General features: G+C 39.9%; 1 protein-coding gene across 1 annotated transcript; it reads right to left on the reverse strand.

Moving 5' to 3' along the window:
• Positions 1-284: 284 nt before the first annotated feature.
• On the reverse strand, positions 285-16,908 carry LOC119730909 (glutathione hydrolase 1 proenzyme-like). The gene is made up of 11 exons (XM_038203974.1): positions 16,666-16,908; positions 11,006-11,230; positions 9,476-9,699; positions 8,728-8,920; positions 7,372-7,532; positions 6,500-6,646; positions 5,496-5,632; positions 3,503-3,687; positions 2,793-3,033; positions 2,126-2,239; positions 285-1,540 (listed from the first exon to the last, which is right to left on the reverse strand). The coding sequence occupies exons 1-11, from the start codon at positions 16,728-16,730 to the stop codon at positions 1,394-1,396; spliced, it is 1,839 nt and encodes a 612-aa protein (XP_038059902.1). The 5' UTR covers positions 16,731-16,908; the 3' UTR covers positions 285-1,393.
• Between the last annotated feature and the right edge of the window lie 6,027 nt (positions 16,909-22,935).

Consider the following 22,935-nt stretch of genomic DNA (forward strand, 5'->3'; position numbering starts at 1 on the left):
ATTCATGATGCTTTGAAACAATGATAGTCCAGTTATTAAATTTAAGTGATACTTATCATCAGTTGTTTCAAAGAAAGTTTTGTTCTGGTTTAATTGTCTTCAATGCATACCTGTATTGTACATAACTGGTCGTTGTGTTAAGGTAATTGAATCAGACCAACCCGCTTCAGAAGGGATTCACAAAACTTGTCATAACTTTTGAATCAAAAGTCCAAATTCCACCAGACAAAAATCTTGTCAAAGATGAAATTATGGACAATCAAATCCTTATCAAATTAGGCACACCAGTAGCATAATTTTCTCAGAAAAAAAATCGCTTTGAATCCTGCGTTTTTATTGACACACGCTGTAGGTATAGTCAAACATAACAAAGACTATATCAAATCTATATTTTTGTTTAATTCGGTATTTTTTATGTAACCTGCAGGCATTTATATAGCGCTTTAACGCGGCAACGCGGTATCAAAGCGCTTTAACAATTATTATTTTCCCTGTTTCAACGGGCAATCACTCCTGAAACCTTCTCAGAAATAAGAGACATGATGGCAGCTTTAAAGTGAAACCAGGGAGAGATACATTTTTAAGAGAATCTTAATATAAAAAAATGGTTCTTGGAGGTGGATGATGCAGCAATAGTAAAACATAAAAACATTTTGAAAGTAAAGATGTGGCTTGCCAGCGTCTTACTTAGGCTGCCGCCAGCAATTACACACGTGTCTTTGAGAAGTGGAATCAGCCGCTTTATATAGACACATCAGTGTGTAATTTTAAAGAGCCATGAAGTGAATATTTCTCAGGAAGTTTGTTCTACTTTCTAATATAACCCTCTTAAGTGCATGAAAACTAATTGACATTCCGTTTTGTTTAATTTTGCTGAAAAGTGCACTTCTTTCAACATTTAAAATTGTCCATGCTTTCCAGACAACGCATGGCAATGTTGCGGTGATGTCATTTCTGTTCATATTAGGTGTTTTCTGTTGAAATTGTGAACCCAAAAATCTGCTCGTTGAAACGTTTTGTGAGAAAAGTTTGCTCATTGGCTTACTGCCATTAACTGAGGCAACAACAAATCACTAAAGCAAAAAAGAAGTTTACGACAGCGAAATATCCAAAATTCTGGCAACTTTTTGTGCACAAACCATTGCAACATTGTAATTGAGGTTTCTGCCTGATATGATATCACACTTTTGCGAATGCATATTGAAATTTGCATTAGCATAAAACAAAACAAAAACCCAAAATACCCGCGAAAACGTTAAATTGAAAATTGAAAATAAGATTTAAAATAGTACACAAATGTACATTTTGAAGAATAGCATTAAATTCTATGGGCTGTTTAGCCGTAGGCAAATAATTCGGACACGGCTCTACTCCACCTGAAACAGACCAAAGTTTAAATGCCAGCCGGGTAGCCTCCTTTCCGGTCGTCACTGTAGGCGTTCAAGAATCCCTGCGCGTCACGCAGTATGCCTTGCACAACACTCAAGCGTGAAGACTCGTAAGGATAGTGTCCTTTTGCTCTCAGACCGTCGATAACTCCCTGAGAAAGAACAGAAAATGACAAGGTTTGGCTGAGTTTGCATTGGAACAGCTGCAGGGGCGTCGCTATACCGTATTGTAATGGGAGTGGATTCCGACAAATTTGCCGACAAGAGCCTATGACCTCCGGAATACCGTACTGATGTTTTACCAACTGAGCTATCCTCCCTCCAAGTGGAAGGTTTCCCAATAATGTCATCCGCTCCGTTCACAAGTACCCCCTCACCGGCAAAGAAAGTACAGTTGAGGGTGACCGAACGACGCCATCTTGCCAGAATGCAATATTCTGCCGCGGAGCGCGGCCACTGCATGTACATAGTACAAATCCCCTGGTGTACGTGCGTCACACACAAGGAACGGTGCGCGCGCGTCAACCAGCGAAATGTATGTGTCCCGCCCATGGGACGTCGTTGCTAGGTAAAAGGGCGCCCTCTTTGCTGGCGCACGGAGCCATAGGTGGTGGGTGCGAGCGAATTCGTTCGCTTCAAAAGTAATCCTGAACTGCAGACCTTGACACTGAGGAATTAAATGTGTTACCAACTAAAAAGAAAACCTCAGTGAAGAAAATGTATGCTTGTGATCTAACCTGATCATAACCCGGCTCATAGGTGACATTATTGGGGACGAGTTGATGAAAAAGGCGTCTGCGTTGTATCGCTTCTTTGATGCCCTCACCATACCACAAAGTATCCACAGATACCTATACAGAAAACATAGAGACAATTGTTTTAAACAATATCGCGATGAGATGAAATACAATTTAGATGTCTTCAGAAAAAGTTTCCGGGATTTGATTTTTCTGCAAAAATATGGGGCGAACTTACAAAGGTCCTAGAGGGGAAGCTGTTTAGTGCAACGAAAGCGAAGTAGACTGGTTCCCGGTCTGGAGAGACCAGGGCCGTGTCCGAAACAGACTTCCACAGCTACGGTTACATGATTTGCCAATCTACGTAGTTGGAATTGTTGAAGACATATAAAACAATCATAGACAATCTCTAGACAATCATTGTGATTGACTTTTCTTTTGTGAAGGGTATAGTATTGCGTACTGAAATAATATATCACTATTTACTTGTTTTGATTAGTTTTATAATTTGTTTAATCAAGTACATCTTTATTTATCAAATAAATATCATTTTCGCTCAATCAGTTTTTGAGTTAAAGGGAAGTGGAGTCCGTGAACAATCTCGTTAAACCGCATGCGCATTATGGCCAGTGACGTTACTTGGTTGCAGAAAAAATAAGATGGTTACCTGGGCCAACGCGTTTGGTATACGTGAACCCCCTGCTGCACCAACCACCAGTTTAACTTTCCCGTCTCGATCCACAACGATGGTGGGCGTCATAGAAGACATTGGCCGCTTCCCCGGCCGGATGAAATTGCTCGGTGATGGAGGAAAACCAAAGAAGTTGGGCTGACTGGGTTTGGAGAAGTCATCCATTTCGTTGTTGAAGATGATCCCTGTACGGTTACCGCGAACTTTGGAGCCGAAACTAAGCAAAGGTCAGTGGAAAGGGTCAAAGGTCAATGAAAAGGTCAAGTTGGTTCAGTGTGGGTTACATATGGTCACTTCCTGTAGTTTTCTCGTTGTAATATTTCCCTCCAAACAAATTTTGCCTTCAATTTTAATGAGTAGCCTACTTCACTCTCACATCGATATTTTCTTAAGCGAATTTTATTGTGACTTTAAAGGAACAAAGAAGCAATAATTCAATAAAATCAGACGAGTTGCTTGGTCATTAAGATTGATCAATCCAATCCTTTGAACCACACAGTTCAACAAAAGCGTATTGCCATTCCATACAGTTCAAATACAGTTCGTTATAGAACTGTGCATTGGCGTGGTGAGAAGAGAATGCCGTTTTTCTGAATTTGAGGCGGGGGGGGGGAGGGAGGGGATGTAGCCAGGAAATTATCACAAAAGCTGGGAACTTTGTAAAGCTTTATGTAAGCCACACTTACTACAGGTTGACAGTGCTTGTCATTGCGACGGCATTGCCATCACCATCCACAACAGACAGATGAGATGTGCCGCTATCTGGCAGATTGTAGTAGGCTTTGTAGTACGACGGACCGTGAGACTCGGTGTCGCTAATAGCGGCTCGTAAGGAGTCTGCGTAAGACTGTGACGTCATGTTAGCAACAAGCTGCCACACAGGAAATAAGATATATTTAATTGAAAAGCTTATAAGGGTGCCGACCTGTAAATGACCTAAATTGCCTTCGCCGGCCAAATTACGATTTGCATGCCCTCGAAGTTTTCGGTTTAAGAGCATTTTTGAGGGCCGTGAATTTAAGGAAATTGTAAAAAAAATTGTAAGGAAGCCGTGCAGAGGACTGAAATGAATGAAATTAGGTCCTAAAATTGCTCTAGTTTGCAATGGAGCGTAGGCGTTCATTTTCAAAATGGCGATGGGCTTCAGGTGTGTTTTTAGGAGTGATCATCTTTGGATGGAATTTTCTCCCAAAGGTCATGGTTGACCCCTCCAAAAAAAATTGGACGGAAAATACAAGATGATGAAATAAGCTTTAATTTGATGTGTGTCTGAAACACCTTGGAGAGTTGTGAGTATTTTAAATAATTTTGGGAAGTGCGCGTAATCATCACTGAGGCCTGTGGCAGTATATTTACTGGTCTGCAACCATCAAGTCATGGTCACAGGAATGTTAAAATTACAGTCGTGGATGAACAAGGCGGAAACAAGTCAGTGGTCTTAAAATATGACTAGGCCTATACCACATATCAGTAAATAAAACCATTTTTCTTATAACGTTCAGTTCGAAACTGTCATTTCTCTTTTATATTATTATTTTCAAGGCAACAAACCACAAATTTGGAGAATCGAGACCTTATAACGAAAACATGTTGACTGAAAAAGGGCAGCGTTTGACATGGTAAAGTCGATCGAAATACAACATTAAATAGTTGTAAAAGGAGGTAGCGGTATAGGTATTTTCTTGTGCAAGAAATGCACAAAACACTTGCATTGCACACGATAGAGCTGTACATGATGGACTAAGATACAATCAGCAGTTTCTCTTTTATATTTTCTGGTATCGGAGGGCTTATATGTACCCCACGGACTAACTCACTAACTGTCACTTGTGAGTTGGGCGGTGCTATCGTATAGGTTTACCCCGTAATGCCATTGAATGGGCTATCTCCGACCAATCATGTACAGATATGCATGCAAGGACCATACGTTTCCCGCGTTTTCGAAGTATATAAGCGGGAAATAACTGTCTTAGGCATTCGAGCAACGCGCAGCTGGTGGGAAGGTTTCATAATAAGAGCGTCAAATCAGGTTTAAAAAGGGAAGATAAGAGTATTCATATCAGTTCTAGAGAGCACTGCACACGGGGCACGAAGATTTTAATTTTTTGGAAAATTTGATTTAAATTTGTTGGTTCATTTGAATACACGTATATGTTTAAAGGATGAACTTGAACACCCTCACCAAGGGGAATACTGAATGTTTTAGGGCACAGGCTTTTTAGAGGATATTAAAATGTCCTTTTATGTATTTTGTCTAATAACGACGACTTCTCGGGTGAAGCGTTTGATGAGTGCGACAGTTAAAAGTGTAACAGCAACGAGTGGAGTTTAAAAAAACCCGAAATTGTTGGTGGTCAAGTTGTACGGACTACTGTTTCATATTGTGGAGGTTGCAAGTGCAGTTCGCACAGTGGGGATTTAAAGTTTATTAACTTTACAAATGTAAATTGTGCAAGTCCCTAAAATCAGTCAATAAAAGGTGTCCTCGTGTCTCATGTGCTTCAATTTATTGGCAAATCAAAAGAAAGTTTTTGTTGTGTATTTTGTATAAAGTGAAAGTAAAGATGAGACTTTCAGTGAATAACCATTCCTAATCAGTTGAATAGAACTTTTGCGGTCTTGGGCCAGATTACTTGGTTTGACTTCTCTTTATTATATTTTTATACCAAATCTTCTGACCTCTTTGACGTCCACGTAGTCTTCATCTCCAAGGAATGATCGGCCTGCATAGGCGAACTTGAAAGATTCCACCATGCGATGAGTCGTTAGGGTCTCGGCTTTAGTGGTAGCTATGCTTTGAGAACCAATGTCATATCCTGTAAGATTAAAAGTGGGCTATTTTTACGAGATGTCTTATTTTCGTTTAATTTTATTGGGTTGCTGTTATTTTATATATATATATATATATATATATATATATATATATTTTTATTTTTTTGGGGGGGGGGTAAAAACCATGTGCGGAAAAGTTTGCTCAAGACCCTCCTGTGTCTTAACGAAACTGAAAATGCTGTAAACAAAATGAATGTAGTGCGACACAACACGCGATAAGACAAGAATTGTCGAGACTTGTAAGGAAGATATAGGCCTCGTCATCGTTACTTGGCCACGGCCGGTCAAGTGTGAAACTTTGACTCTATGAAATACGGACCAGTTGATTGTATTGCGCCTGTCGTAGTAAGCATAAATACGACAGCGACAAGTCACTATAAGGTAAAGTAGATCAGATTTATACTAGGAGTCCGAATTCCATATGACACCGGCAGTAACACACGTGACGAGGAAAGTGGATACAGTCGCTTCCACTGGCGCATGCGTCTTTGCCGGTGTGGTGTGAATTAAAGACTATGAAATACAGACTCATTAGTAGTACTGCGCATGCCTACTAAGTGATGTTAATAAGGATAGTGACCGTCACGTATACAGGATTCAACCAATAATAGGGTAAGTATGAATTTCTTTAGGAGTCCGATGTTTATATGACACTGGTCGTAGCCACGTTATGCAGCGAGGAACAGCCACTCAAGAAATGGACAAAACAAAACCCCCATAAACCTCAAACATTTACCGAACATGAAGGCATGAGATCACCTAAAGTAGAAGAAGAAAATCGAGAAGATTTGAACGAGAATATAAGAATCGGGACTCCATGTACATGCATAGTGACAATTGTTGTTACGTACCCTCCAGGATGTTCATGATGAGTGAATACACAGCACCGCTTGATGGCGGCGGGGGCGTGTACACCTTCAGATCACCGATCTCAATCATCAGAGGTGTCCTTCGTCGGACACTGTAGTCTTCCAGATCTTTCTTTGTGATAATACCACCTGTTTGAATCACCAAAGTAAGAACAATTAATTAAATTAATTAAAATGCTCGGAGGTCAGACTGTGACGGACTTCGTGTTTACAAGAACTCATAAGTTGCTCACAGTCTCATACCCCGTTTATTTTTCATCTTGGTGAGCCTACGTAAAATAAATCTCAATTTTTTCTAATGGCTGCACGAATAATCCAGCAACAGCCTGGAAAACCAAAACAGAATAGTTCTCGAATTATTACTTGACAATGTCTAATAATTGGCGGCCAGACAATAATACCGATCTCGTGGGGTAGACTGGTTCCCGCCCCACAATCAGTATCGATAATACACGGGCCGGGAGGCCCGGCAGACTGCTCGCAAAGCGGATTGTTTGTGCCCAAAACAAAATAATTTTTTTTCAGATGGTTGCAGACGTCCCCCCCCCCAAAAAAAAAAAATGGAAAACGAATTTTAGAGTTGGAATAAAACATACAGGTTAATATTTTGTTAATAGAAAAAAATGGAAGTGTTGAACAGCATACAGAATGCAACTTTAACATTAGGTTATAGCGTACAACCTTTTCTTTTCGGCATTTGTGGTGTTGTATAATATACAACAAGAAAATTGCTAGCATATAACATATACTAGCCGGCGTATGTAGGTGTCAGCATTCGACGAGCGAACAACACAGTACGCCCCAAACGGCTTGTAATTATCATCACCGACTTAAATAGTAAATAAATTCCACACCTCTGTCTGCAATATCAGCCACGATGTCATCAGTCAGTTCTCCCCTATAGTAGGCATTCTCTCCACCCTCGGCTAGTTTCTTGTAAGTCGCGGCCAGTTTGAGGTTAGTTATCATGTCACCTTCCTTTCGTATCTCCCCCGCAGAGTCCACAAACAGTTCGCTGAAATTGAAAACCGCGTGCTTTTTTTGTTATTGCACGAACTGCACGTTTCTTTCATTCCTTTTTACCCGCGCAGAAAATTCAGATTTAAAAGTACTTGAAAAAGAAATGTTTGCATGTAAACATTGATTATCCTTATCTTGCCAAATATCTACCCAATGTATCACGCGCGACGCAGTGCTTACATTTTTTTGTAGAATCAATCTTTTCAAACATGAGATTTTGACGACGCATTATTTAGCAAGGATTTATATTAAATGTTCGTACCTCTGTCGTCCCTTTTACACCACAAGATATAGGTGTTTTGGCGAAAGGCAAAGGCTTCCAGACTCCATATCGTACAGGCATTGGGCAGCCTTGAAACAATGTACGTACGTGACGTGACATGACGTGACGTGCAGGAGATACCGCGCGAGCGCATAATAGGTCGTGCAGTCCATGAGATATAGAATACATATATCTTTTTATGCCATATCTATGGTTCAGTCCGCTGCAGTCTTCGAAATTCGCGCGCAGTACGCCCTGAATAGTACGTGTAACGTAAGTTGACCACGAGAACGTACGAGAATTTACGAGAAACTAATCTTCCCGGTACCTCGAATAGGAGCTTCAACGTGTAAAGCGAGTACTTTTCTTGAAATAGTTTGTTTTGACGCTGTTCTTTTTACTGAAATGTGGATGAAAACTTTAAGAAAAATATTATTTCTTGTTTCAATTCACAAAATGTGAACGATATTTCAAATTAGGGAAAAGGAGAGCAAAAACGTCTAGTACGTCATAGGTACGTCATTCGCCATTGTTCTGGTTCACGTGCCAGTGTTTCTTAAGAGTAGATTATATGCAGTTTGAGCGGTCGTCGCATGTACGTACGCTGAACGTCAGTGCCAGAGGATGCAGTATAGGGATTTGGGAACCGGGCTTTCTCATCCCGACAATGAGCCAATCACGTTGCAACCTGATGCTCAGGTCAAACATTTTTCTTTCTGCTTTTCTTCAATAATTAGGACAGCATGCATATTTTCATATATTTTAAAATTCATCTTGAATTCATGGTTCAGATCTTCGTAAAAACAAAGTATTATAGAAAACAAAATCAACTGCACGTAAAAGTCCTATACCCGGCGGCTCGGAGGTGCCCGAAAATTCAATCGTGACCTTTATGCAACTTGTCAAGCCATCTATTTGGCCTCCATACCTCAAGTTTGGATCTGCTCTGATGATACTCTCTCTAGCAGCGATGCCACCAGCCAATGCTTTGCCTATAACATATCCCTCCTCTGCTAATCTGATTGCAGGTTGGAATAGATCCCTCCAGGGTAGCACACCGTAGCGTTGATGAGCGGTCCAGTAGCCAGCTAGTTCCCCGGGAACTCCGATAGACAAGCCACCTGAATTTTATATAAAAAACAAAACAACCGTACATTTTTGACAGGTGCATAGTGCGAAATTTAGACTCTATGAAATATGGACTTATGAGTTGCATTGCGCGTGCCTAAGTGAAGATAATTACAGTGTGACAGGTCACGGTTGAGAGTTACAGTCCATAAGGTACGACAGACCGAGGAGGCCCAATTTCATATCACGATCCTAGGAATTGACTCCATAGGCGTGGCCTCGGGAGGGGTCTTAATTTTAAGAAGGACCATATCTGTAAGTAAAGTTGTCATAAACTTTTACCGGTGACTGAGTACCACTAGATATCAGAGAGGGCATGGGGAGAGAGCAGGGCTGGACATTATTTGACACAAGGTGGCGCTAATTATTTACGCGATTTCCCCAAAAGTGATTACACCCACACTTCATCTATCGACAATTCTGATTGGCTTAAACAATACTTCTGAATACTTCTGAATGCAAAATAAAATGCTAGGTGTGATGCCTTTCAAAAAGTTCATAATATTTCCTTGTTATACATAAAGCATTATAAAGCTAAAGAAGATTACCGAAGGTAGACGCATCATCAGTCGCATTTTCATACATGTTTTCGGTGGCCGCAAGTGGCGCTCTTTCCCTCGCATCCAGTGCGTCTACGGTTCGAGTCCTGGCGTTGTAGTGTAACATGAAGAAACCCCCTCCGATACCCGCACTCTGACAGCTGTGCAGACCGATGCAAAACATGGTGGCTATGGCGGAGTCAACGGCAGAACCTCCCATTTGCAATATATCTCTGAAAAAAAGTTACCAGTATCGCTTTTTAAACGTGGCTTTAGGAAATTTGATCTCACATTCATAATTGGTCGAGAGCTCGTCCTGTGGCCGGCCTTAAACAGTTGATAAAACACCGGCCGGCCGGTCTTAAACATTTTGGACTCCTGTGAAATCCGGTTTAACATTTTGTTGAAAGACAGTGAGTCCGTATTTCATAGTCCTAGGGGTTTTTCGAAATCTTTGCTTCGTCTTCGGCTTCGGCTCTGCCTCCGACTTCTGAATCACTGAGAGGCAAACTAAACAAAAATATTCCAACTTTTGGCTTCACATCAACCGATTGAATGTTCCTGAAGCATAACAGGCACCAAAATGTAGCTGGAGTTCCAGAAGTTGGGGGCCTAAAATCTCCTTGAGCCGAAGCCGAAACCAGTCGTTTCGAAAACGCTCATAAATAGATCTCTCTCATAGGACGCCATCTTCGTAGGAAAATTACAACTGCGTATTCAACGCCATCAGGTGCTCGTGCGCGAAGTTTCCAAAATTTCTAAACGCGCGCGCATGTTGCTCAAACTGTCTTCGAAATACGGCGCAGGTAATGCATCACGACAATTTGAGGCACATACCATAACATAGCTATAGGGGTGTTTAAAAAACATGAGGTAAACTTGTTGAACAAAATACGTAATATTTGACTTGTTTTGACTGTTTGACCAGAAAGGTATTTATGAATGGGAATAAATATGTGCTTGATCGGTATTTAAACACTAAGTTTAAGACCGGTTTGGAGTCTGGATGCTGATAATGACCCTTGCATTCTGCTCGGCTCATTATACATCAGTGTCCAGACCGGTTTTAAACAATATTTAATCCCACCGAAGCACACATTTATTCCCTTAGTTAGTTGTGAGTAATGAGAATGGTATCATCTTCGTTTACCTGCTTTGAGAATCTTCACAGTCCTACGGGTGAAGTAACGGGGCAGGGGTGCACATAAACTTGAGGATGGTGTTAATGGAATATGATTGCTCTCCCTTAATTAATCCCCCTTCTTTAGAATTTGGGCCTAGGGTACCGTTGTACAGAGACCGACTCATGCAGTACCACTGTTCTCTTTGTGCAAACTATAGTCACCACAAGGTATACTTGCACAAAAACACAGACGCCTTATTATAGACGCCACCAACCACACACGGGAGGTCTGTGCTCTTTTTTGGTTGTTTTCCCCTCTCATAAGTATACATAATTATGGTGCTAATCCCAATAATTACATTTCCATCAAATTTCTGTGTTCATTTCCTGTGCAGGGTTAGGGCAGGCCAACTCACCGGCCAATCTCTGAGCACGCTCCAGCATCGGCGGCCACGGCAGCTTTGGCGTACTGGTACTCGCCAGTCGGCTGTGGCGGCGCTTCAGTTGGTCGTTGGGTGACTGTCACTGTGCCAGTATCTTTGTAGCGATACAACAATCCCATAGTCACACCCACAACCGCAGCCACTATCAGCACCACGACGAAGGCTAACTGCCATCTCCGAACCGTTCTATTGTGTTTCCTGACCAACGAAAAGGTATAAAAAGGGACATTTCAAACAGCTCCTTGCTAGACACGATACATCGTGCCATGAGGTATATTTATAAACTAATTACCCTCAGCAACAACACTTGGATATATTTACAGCGAAGGGCACCAATTTTCCAAAGGCCAACAGGCAAAATATACACTGTTGAGTTTTATTTCAAATAGGAATTTGGGAATTTCTTCCTCAATCTCAAAACTATACATTGTACATATTCCATATTAGGCCAAAAAAATTCTCCGGTTTCAGGTATGGAGCTTGCCCAAAACGTGGTGCGGCGACGCGGCTTTTTTTCTTTCCTGATTTTTTTGCATTTTTGCTTCAAATGTCGGCTGATGACTGCAAATGGTGCCCGACTAAACTGGGAGTCCAGAGAGGCCACATAAAGCTTATTCTCGACCATAACCCAATCTAAAAACACGTTAAAATTGTGCAGCAGCAGGATTCCCATCAAACCAGTGAGTTTGGCGGTTTTTAGACATCATCTTTCATTAAAAAAAACCTTTTTCATTTTGCCGACGCGCATGGCTACGGCGACGCGCGCGCATACCAGAAACCGGAGACTTTTTTTTTGGCCTTATCAACTACCTGTATGTTTTTCCCCTTTTAAATGTATAAAGCACGTAATCTTTTTTTAACGATTACTCTTTAAACTCAGATACCATCTCGATAACTAAGACCTCAAGAAAACAAGTTCACAATTGACTTTCAGCAGAGTTTTCAGTTAAACAGCGTTGTATAGCATTGTTATACTGCTAAAGGACTAAAATATTTCTTTGAATAAACAGAAGGTTCCAATGTTCACAGTTTCACTTATGTTATCAAGATTTCACTGTAGTATTTATTCCATTCCACATTACCAATAACCAGTATTTTTTTTATTACGTATGTATTTTTCTAAACTGTATAGCACTTATTCCATTTTTAAGATAAAACTTAAACTCATTCAGTTAGACAAAATATCCAATCTGTCTACAATATTTCCCCACTTAGATTATAATCCTCGAACGCCTTTTACATTTCATTATAACTCAGTATTAACACCACTTACTGCTACCTCTTTTACCATCTGTATATCATATAAACCTTCATATTAATACCAACCAACAATACCAATTGAAATGCCAATAATAATATACATCAATTATACTCTTTCCCACTTATCACCCAATTAGAAACAAATAATGATCTATGACCTCCGAATGCCACACCACCCAAATGACATGTACTCCCGTAACCTGACAGTTTCCAACGAAGATGTAGAACAAAACACTTTTCCCCTCACCCCCCCCCCCCCCCACGTTTGCAAAGAGTCATCCTTCATTATTGTTACATTTAGCTACACCACCTTCATCCTCAAAATCTCAGGTCCCAACAACATTTCCACTTCCTTTGCTATAAATAGTACAAAACCAGTCCACTCCACCCATATATAGCTAGTAACATAAAACAGCAGCCGCGCGGTATCGATGTACGAAGCGCGAACAGCGACCTCAGGCGGCTAGGTTACAATATTCAAATCGGTTGGTGCCGATGTAAACAGTGATTCTGTCCCCTGGTGAAACTGTCGGGGGCGCCGGGGCCGATCTACCAGACGGACGAGACATGTGGGGTGATGGCATTGTAGTCCTTTTATCCCTTTTTTTTTTAAATATTTCTTTTTAAAAGGATTTCACATCCGGGGTGAAGTTTTTCTACAGATTTCACATGTGGGGTGATGTCCCTGAAAGGACATCACCAACTGGACCGAGGCTAATATACACGCGACGTTGTGCAATGTAGTTTCACTTCAGTGTGACTACCTTCACGCCTTGTTTGCAAAGATTCGGGAACGAATTAATCAATTTCAGGCTAGGAATGATGCCGCACTTTTTTTGTTAAGACCGACAAACCGGTGCCTATTTATGAGTTCAGTGTATATCGCAGCTGAGCGTGACGTCGTCGGCTATTGAATGGGGTTACTGTGGAGTGCACAATACACCCAAACAATATTCTGCTTGGCTTTTTTTTTTTCTTCAAAAGGTGACACTGATCGATCGCTATACTTCCCGGTAAAGGGTAGGAAGTTCAAATACAGTGTGATCAAGATACATAAAGGGACATTACGTCCTGGAATGCGCCCAATTGGGCTACAAAACGCATTTTAAACGAAATGATGTTCATTGGAAAGAGCATTTAAAATTAGGATATAAACGTTAACGTCCACACAAGCATCCTTTAAAAACAGGACGTTTTGTTTTATTCTTATGAGAACCATACAAGAATGAATTTCGGGGGGTAACATTTTGACTCTCAAAAATCGAGCTGTTGGCTGCTATTCGCGATTCCTGCCGCACATGTTCCACCAGTGCATCGCATTCTGTGGTTGCGCGAGAAAGAACATTATGTGTGTATTATGTAGCACACACACAACTGTACCGTACATTGCATGTAGGCGGCTGGAAATACGTATGCTTATGCCACCAAATGTCCGCCGTGTCCGTTTTAAACAACCTTTTTTTGGGGGAGGAGGGTTGTCTTTTTTTCGGGAACGGTAAGACATTAATTAGGTTAGTTTCCTTTCAACCAGACTTTTGAAATAGGATAAATAAACAATCTCGGGGAGTTCAGGCCGCAATACCCCTTTAAAGTGTTCACTGTACAATGGTTAGCTCCATAGTTCGATTTCAACAGTACACATCAAATCATAGGCGTAGCCAGGGTTAATACCAGGGATGGGGGGGGGGTTAATACTTTATACGTAATACGTGTTTGCAAGATCTGTCAATCTTTTCAAGCCTCACGATTATTAATAATGTTCCTATTCATTATTCTGTGCAATAAAAGTTTGCAGCACCGCCTTATTAATTAATTAATAAATATCACCCTTTTTGCCGACTTCCATTGGTCGATACTGAGACCCACGCGAAGTCACGCCGAGTCACGCCGGCTAATGAAGAATATGCTAATAAAATATGCTCTTCGTCATTGTTGCCCCCAAACCAACCTGAAAACCTTGCACGTGAGTTTGGTCGGCAAAAAATCCTCGTCGATTTTTTCCTAATATAGTTCAAGGTACTGTAACACAAGCGTTTGCAACAACAGATTAAGCTGAAATTCGGAATAAACTTTCAAAAATATCAGTGTTCTGGTCTAGGAGTCCTGGAGAGGGCTCAACTACGCAGACCCTAACCCCCTAAGGGCTCTTTGGGGGTCAAGTACCAAATACTACAGTGAGCACAATTGTGTGGAAAGAAATGCATACTACAGGTTGCTACTCAGTAGTATTTTGTAGCTTTAGGGGCGGTTTATGGTTTTAATGCATGAGAAATCGCTTCAAGAGTTTCTCTAACATCATGCAGCCGCCCAGTCTCACCTTATAGAATACATGTACCTCATGAAAATTGATCAAGCCAGTAAATGAATGAAGCAATTGACCAAACGAGCACATACACGTGGAGATACACGTGGGCCTAAGTAGGTTACCCCTAGAACCACTTGGAATTGTCCTTGACCTCTTTTGCCGTCACCCGTATTACAATAAACAAAAATAACTCTAATCCCAATACAAATCCCTCCATCAACATCAGTTTGAACACTTACAATGGCCTAACATACTCAAGAACAAGTAACTTTTTCATTGCACTGTAAAAATAACCCTCACAAAAATGTCCCATGGCGATTTCCCATGGGATCGCCATGGCGATTTCCCATGGCGATTTCCCATGTAGTACATGGGGTTTTGGACCCCATGTACCACTTGGTGTTTTTCCATGGGACTTTACCCATGGAATTAACCCCATGTATCACATGGGATTTTTCCGATGGAATTAACCCCATCTACCACATGGGACTTTTCCCATGGAATTGTCACCATGAGATTTTTCCCATGGCTTGTTTCAGAATATATACCTTATTATATTTCCCCAGAACCTTTCCATAGCAGCATCCAATATCTGCATTATGGTTTTACCCCATGTCAATTACATTCACACATTGTGGGTGGCCGTCATGGGACTCCGAAGGTGATTGTCCCACGTAAGGCAGTTGGGGGAGTGTCGAAGCACTCTATGACACAAGGGAATGTTTACGTTTTAAACACATTGCTAAATAAACACTTAACTGTACCCATTTTTTACAGTCATTTTTTTTTTATCTACGACATGTTTAGGTTGATGGATGTCTGTGACGTGTTTAATAGGTACACGACGAAAGCCTGTTACAGGCTTTCGTCGTGTCGGGTTTAAGTCGAATGACAGGCTAAATACATATTTTTACCAATATAATTGTTTTATCACCATTTTTGTTAAAATAAATTAAATTTTATTGATAAGTTATTATTAATGGTACGAATCAACAGGCTTTTAAACCGTGCAAACAATATAAACATGTTATATGTCTTACACTAAACGTGTGAAAAAAGTGAGTACCAGAATGTGTTTAAACTCTAAGCGCCATTTTTACAGTGTAGTCTTAATACTTCATCCAAAGATCCAGTGGCAAAAAAACCCTTATAGCCAAGGACCTGTTCAAAACCTTAATAACTTAAAATAAACCACTTGTTTGTGTTTCCTTTTCGATAGGTTTTGGAAGGTCGGAAGACTATATGCATATGAACGAAGAACACGGTTTTATTCAGTCATGAGTACAATAGGCCTATACATAGTTTGACCTCGTGTGTTTTTGGTTCCATGAATTGAGGACGGCGTTCAGTAACACCTCACAAAAGATTAAAAAATAAAGCTACCAGTCAGAAACCTTACCGTTTCAGTGCAATCAAAAGACTTGATCCGATCCGACAAATGGAAAACGCGTGGTGTGAGATTAAAAAAAGATTGCTTTTCCAGTCATGCAAGGTCACTGAATGGAACAGTGGAACAGTCCCAACAATAGTGGAAACAGTTCAAAATATTGTTGGGACAGTAGTCAACTATGGAACAGCAGTTCGAACAGTCCCAACTATCAGGGGCGGATCATCAGGAAGGGGGAGGGGCTGATATAAGGGGGGATTTGAGTGTAAGGTGTGTCGTAGGGAAAATGATACGTTCTCCTGCTTCTTAGGCAATTCGAGAATAAAGTTAGGAACTTTAGCATTCCATGTCTTATTTCCGGCCTCATGTTACTAGTATCACATTAGTCAGCGACTGAACGGGGCTTGCAAACCCCAAACCCTCCCTCTAGATCCGCTATACTGACTATAGTTAGGATCGTCCCAACCATAGCTGGAATAGTTCATAGTTGCAGTTCGGGCGTATCTGAGGCGTATCGATTGAACGGGGTATTCAACCCCCAGACTCTCCCTCTAGATCCAATTATATTAGGATCGGCCCAACCATGGAATAGTTCTTAGTTGGGACAATGTCATCAAGTTTGGGACAATGTCATACAGTTTTGTCATATAGTATAGTATCTGAGGCCTAATATCGTCTTACCGCTTGACGTCAACCTCTTCCATGTCCAAACCTGCCAAACTCGAAGTTGATCTACCGTTCGCCATCGTCTGCCCCTGCCAGTGCCACTAAGTATACTGTTGATCAATGTATAATGATCAACAGTATAGTGGCCGTGACTGTGACTCGATCCCGACGACAAAAGAGATGACCTTGGGAGGCCAGCGCAGGAATGAATCAACTATTTTCAGGAATGCTGTCGCACTTTGTACTGTAGTGTAGGGTGACATTACTAACGAAGCCAAACCGACTGCTCAATAAGCTCTCAGCCTTGGATTTACTTTTCTTCAGTATAGCGCAGTTGCTCCAAAACCATGATGCGCCGTGGATATCGGCATATATTTTCCAGTATTAATGGTCAATTTTGAAGAGCCCCCCCCCCTGGATTTTTTATTTTACGGACGCCAAGTGTCCAGTGAAAAACATGTCTATATACAGTTCCGCGAGGATGTGCAAGTGCGGCCCCCCCCCTCCCCCGAAAAAAAGAGCTTGATACGCCACTGGTTATTGTGGAGTGCACATTACGATACGACCCAACCAATATTCTACCCTAGGATGTGAATCTTTTCAAAAACTTACACAGATCCATCGCTATAACTCCAGGTACAATATCTAGAATATGTATAGTATGGTAAGTTTAAATACAAATTAAGAAACGTGAACATAGCGACGCTGTATTTTATTAAATATTGCTCAACTGACCTTTTGTATGAATGACTCCAAAATAGAAAAAAAATGTCCAAATATAGTCAGGGTCAGAATTCGGCACCTCTTTCATGAAACAGGCCTGTTAGTTATCATAGATTACTAAATGGATTTCATACGGAGCACTTGTGATCGCAAGCATACATGTTATTAGGACAACGAAGAAAACTTAAAGGACTTCGGAAATATATCAAACTCCGAAGTTCAAAAAGTGTGATCTATAGAGGCCTGTCTACAAGGTGAGTAAAATAAAAAACGAAACCCAAATGGCAGAACCAATTTCTGAACAAAGTTTTTGCCTGTAGCACTTTCAAAATCTAGGATATGAAAGCCCAGTCATTAAGCTTGCTTTTACTATAAGAATCATTCAAATCACTTATGGACTTTTCAAGGTACGGAATTTTGAACAAATTTTGAAGTTCTGTTCACGGATCACACAAAAATATAAGTGCTATTTCAGCATAACGAAAACAATTCTCATAGGGATGCATGTAAATTGTTTTCGTTTTGCTGAAAGAACACCTATTTTGTGATCCGTGGACAGAACTTTAAAACAGTGTTTGTGTTCAAACAAACTCATGCACTCATGTACTTGAAAAGTACATGGGTGTTTTGAATGATTATTGTACTAAAAGAAAGCTCATTAATTGGGCTTTCATTCTTATCTTGGATTTTGAAAGGCAAAACTTTATTCAAAAATTGGTCCTGCCATTTGGGTTTCGTGTTTTTTTGTACTCACCCTGCGTAAGAAACTGCCGAATGAAAACCCGTGTAATTTGCTGTTATATGCGATCTGGGGATACATGATGCCGTGCAGTGATAAAACCAGCAATAACAATTTACAAGTTCTGAATAACAGCCATCAATTTGATGGCTGTTATTCCCAGCTTGTAAAATTGGAAACATTATACCTCTACCAGCACCACAACTTTGACAAACAGCTAAGAATTAAAGAACTGTGGAACATTTAGTATTTTGGCCCAACATTGGGCCTGGCAGACACAAATGAAGCGAACATGGACAAAATTAATTTAGGGTGGAGAAATTTTGGAAGATACAAAGATCTGCAATGGAAAGTTGGGCCACTATTCTTCTTATAAAGAAAAGTACTAAACAGGAGTGCCGTGGTCTCGTGGTCTGGAGCATTGAGTTCTTGGTCTGTGGATAATTCTGCAGGTTGTGGGTTCGAGTCCAGCCTGGGGTTGTGGTGTGTGTGCCCTTGGGCAGGGCACTTTGGCACTCCTTGCTTCTCTTCACCCAGGAGTAAATGTTTACCTGTGAGGGCAGAGAAGGTTATAGCGGTTGCAGCATGGAGCTGTATACTCCCTAGGGAGCTGAGATAGTATTTCGAATGTTTCAGTGGCTCAATGAGGGTAAAAATGATGTAGCACTTTGAGCACCAGTAATGGTGGATACGTGCGCTTTATAAATACACGAATTTCTAGTTAACATGGCTTTATCAGCCAGCGGACTACAGTTTTTCGAGACTATGATTAGTCCAAAGAAAAGCAGTTTAGCCACTTTGTCCGTTGTAGGTTTCCATCGCAGTTGATGATGCACAAGGAAGCGACGGGTGATGTTGCATGTTTGGAGGATGACTGTCCGTTGGAGAAGGTGTGTCATACGTGGGGCGCACTAGTTCATTGTTCATTGTTCATTGTTCATTTATTTTCCACAGTGCCACATTTTTAATGATCGTAATTAATACAAAAGATACTATATAAACAGATAGTGAGACTGTAGAGGAACCTACTAAGAAGCTAAGCTTGTAATCGTAGGCCCCTTGTATACAAATTTAAAGTTGCTTTTAATACATAAGACACAGGACAGACAATAGACAAGGACAATACACAAACTTTACATGCCAGTTAACAAGCAGGATAAGATTTGTTGCACGAGCAATCTCGAAGTTAATGGGTTACACGGGATCATAATAATTATACAACAGGGTCGATTTATATTTCCGTTTGAAAGTAGACACATTTTTGGATGTTTTCAGGTTCTTGGTAAAGGAGTTCCACAGCCTGGGTCCCTCATATCTAATAGTTTTTTGGGCTAAAGTTGTGCGAGTCAATGGGAGATGAAAATTAGAGACTTGACGAGTATAATGGGAATGAACATCAAAATTCCGGGTAAAAATTGAAGAAATGGAAGATGGTGAGGTGCCAGAAGCAGATTGATACATTAGAGACCCAAGCTGGTGGAAATAAATATCTTTAACTTTCGAAAGTTTGTGTTTGAAAAATAGGGGATCAGTATGGGCATTAAAATCAGTAAAATTAATTATTCGAAGAGCCCGTTTTTGTAAAAGGAAAAGCCTATTGAGATTACCGAGGGAACATGCTCCCCAGGCTAGAATACCATTACTAAGGTACGACAATATTAATGTATTATACAGGGAAACTAAAATTGTGGGAGGGATAAAATATTTGATCTTGTTGATGACACCTATGTTTCTCGCAATAATTTTACATAAATAATCTATATGATTAGTCCATGTTAATTTAGAATCTATATATAATCCAAGAAATTTAAGACAATCTACTTTTTCCATGGCCATGTCATTAATTAATATGTTGGAAGGGAGATTACTGGCAGTTTTACTAAATAACATATAGTTGGTTTTCTTAATGTTAAGTGACAGCTTATTAACTGCAAACCAATTACAGATAGATTTTAACTCATAATTAACTGTGTTAGTGAGAGTAGTCAAATTGCTATTCGAGATAAATAAGTTGGAGTCATCAGCAAATAAAATAAATGAAAATACATCAGATGATTTAACAAAGTCATTAATATAAATCAGAAAAAGCAATGGGCCCAAAATTGACCCCTGTGGAACACCACATTTTAGGGCCTTACAAGTTGAATTTGAACCGCCTATAGAAACATACTGTTGTCTGTCTGAAAGGTAACTTCTGAACCACTCTAGGGCTACTCCTCGAACACCATAATAAGAAAGCTTATATAGCAAAATGTCATGATCAATGGTATCAAAAGCTTTTGAAAGATCGAGGAATATCCCCAGAGTGTGTTCAGAGTTATCTATGGCAGTTGTTACTTTATCAACAAAATCAAGTATTGCATGTGTAGTTGAATGATTACTTCTAAATCCGTATTGACAGTCGGTTAAAATATTACATTTAGTAAGAAATTGGATAATACGAACATAAACACATTTTTCAAAAATCTTTGAAAAACAGGTCAAAATAGAAATGGGTCTATAATTGATAACTGAATGAACATCACCATTTTTAAAAATAGGAACAACCTTGGCAGTTTTAAGTGAGTTAGGAACAATGCCAGTTTTAAAGGAAGCGTTGATAATGTGGGTAATAGGTCTACTGATGGCAGTTATAGTGTTTTTAATAATAGAAGAATTAATCAGGTCGTGACCGGAGCTTGTTTTGTTCTGTAAATTGTAAACGATATCAATCACTTCCTGTTCAACTACTGGTTGTAAAAACAAAGACCTTGGGTTCGGATCATTAAGAAAATCAACAAATGAATCATGTGAACTTGGAATACTTTTAGCGAGATTAGGGCCTAAATTAACAAAATAATCATTAAAGCAATTTGCAATATGAGTAAAATCATTGATTAACTTGCCTTCGTGCATGATACTACTAATATGTTGAGAGGATAACTTATTATTAAGGACTGAATTTATGACCTTCCACGTGTTATGAATGTTGTTCTTTTCCTTCTCAAACTGACAAACATAATATTGCTTTTTAGAATTTCGTAAGAGACTAGTCAAAATATTTTTATATTTAATATATTTGAGTTTCCGCATGTTTGTCGGATTAGCAATATAATGACGAAATAATTTATTTTTCTTGTTAATTGATTTAAGAAGAAGTTTAGTAATCCACGGGGCAGTTTGGTTAGAATTGGACTTTGACGTGGGCTTATGTAAATTAGGTGGAATATTTTTATCAACTTTATCATTAAAATTGTCAATAAATAAATTAAATGCATAATCGGGATTATCACAGGTAGTAATGTTAGACCAGTCGGTTGTATGCAGATCTTCTTTAAGCCTCTGGATATTGAAATGAGTGAATTTACGGGAACCAACATAGTTAAAATGATTAGAGGAGGCACTAGATTTATGAGAGGACATTATCATAAAAATTGGTAAATGATCGGAAATATCAGACAAAATTATGCCCGAGTTGTGAGATGGTAACACATTCGTCAAAAAATTATCAATTAGCGTAGCAGAAAAATCAGTTATTCTAGTGGGCTTATCAATTAATGGTAAAAAAGAATAAGAAGTAATGAGATCAGTAAAAGCCTGTGTGCTGGGGGCTGTATGATTGAGTAAATTAATATTAAAATCCCCAGAAATAATACAATTTTTGTTGGAAGATGTCAGTCTACAGAACAAATTTTGAAAAGGTGGTAAAAAATCAAGTACATTGACAATTGGAGGTTTATATAAGACGCCTGTGATAATATCCTTAGTTTTGGGAAACGAAATTTCAACAAAAAGAGATTCTAAAACATCTTCAGAATGGGTAAGATCCTGTCTAATTTTAAAATCGAGGTCACAGGAAATATACAGAGCTACGCCTCCACCCATTTTTCCTTGTCTGTTATTAACAATAAGTTTATACCCTGGTAAAAAATAATAATTATGGGGATATGTTTTCAGCCAGGTTTCAGATAATGCGATGACCGAGAACTTATATTTCAATGTAAGCAACAAAAGTTTAAGTTGATCGAAATGTTTTTGAAGACTCCTAATATTGATATGAAGTAGAGAAAATCCATCAATATTTTTATAGGTCCCCGAGAACTGTTCACTAGAGTAGTATTGTGAATTGTTAAATAAATGGAAAGGATTATTTGGGTCAACATAATCAGGCATACTTTACTTTACAGGCACACACAAAAACAAGGAGACAAGGACAAGTAATTCAAATACTAAACAATTAGGTTAAGTGATTGAAATGAGCACTGATAATCAAATTATCCTTTTTAAAAGATGTATGGATCGACATCCAAACAGTATATTTGTACTAGGCCGCCACGAACAATAAACACGACAATGTACATCAAAAAGAAACTATGCGTATTTTTACTAGTCGCGACACTCGCAGCCCTTGGTCCAGGAAGGGCAACTCAACATAGGCACTAACTAGTCCAACCATGGGAATTTGTCAGATAGTTATTTGAGTTTGTTGAGGTCGTCAGCACAGCCGATTATGATGCGGGCACCACTCTTTTTCCGAACTTCGATGCGTCCATCTTGGGTCCAGACTTTCTCCACCGTGGGAAGACGTCTGGCGGTGTTTAGCCAACCTTGTCGCACTTGCGTCAAACTCTCATGAACAAAAATGTTTTTTTCCTTTAAATTTTGACCTCAGGCGGTAGAAGGAAGACCGCGTGCCGTAGTCCAAAAATTTCACGACGACAGGTCTGGAACGAACATTTTCAGACTTATCCAGGCGCGAACCGATACGATGGGCGCGGTCAATACTGTTCAGGCCTAAATCCAGGCCCAGGTGGTGTTGCGCAACGTCGATAATCTTTTTGTGA

This window comes from Patiria miniata, unplaced genomic scaffold (assembly GCF_015706575.1).
Source record: "Patiria miniata isolate m_02_andy unplaced genomic scaffold, ASM1570657v1 HiC_scaffold_22, whole genome shotgun sequence".
Lineage (NCBI taxonomy): Eukaryota > Metazoa > Echinodermata > Asteroidea > Valvatida > Asterinidae > Patiria > Patiria miniata.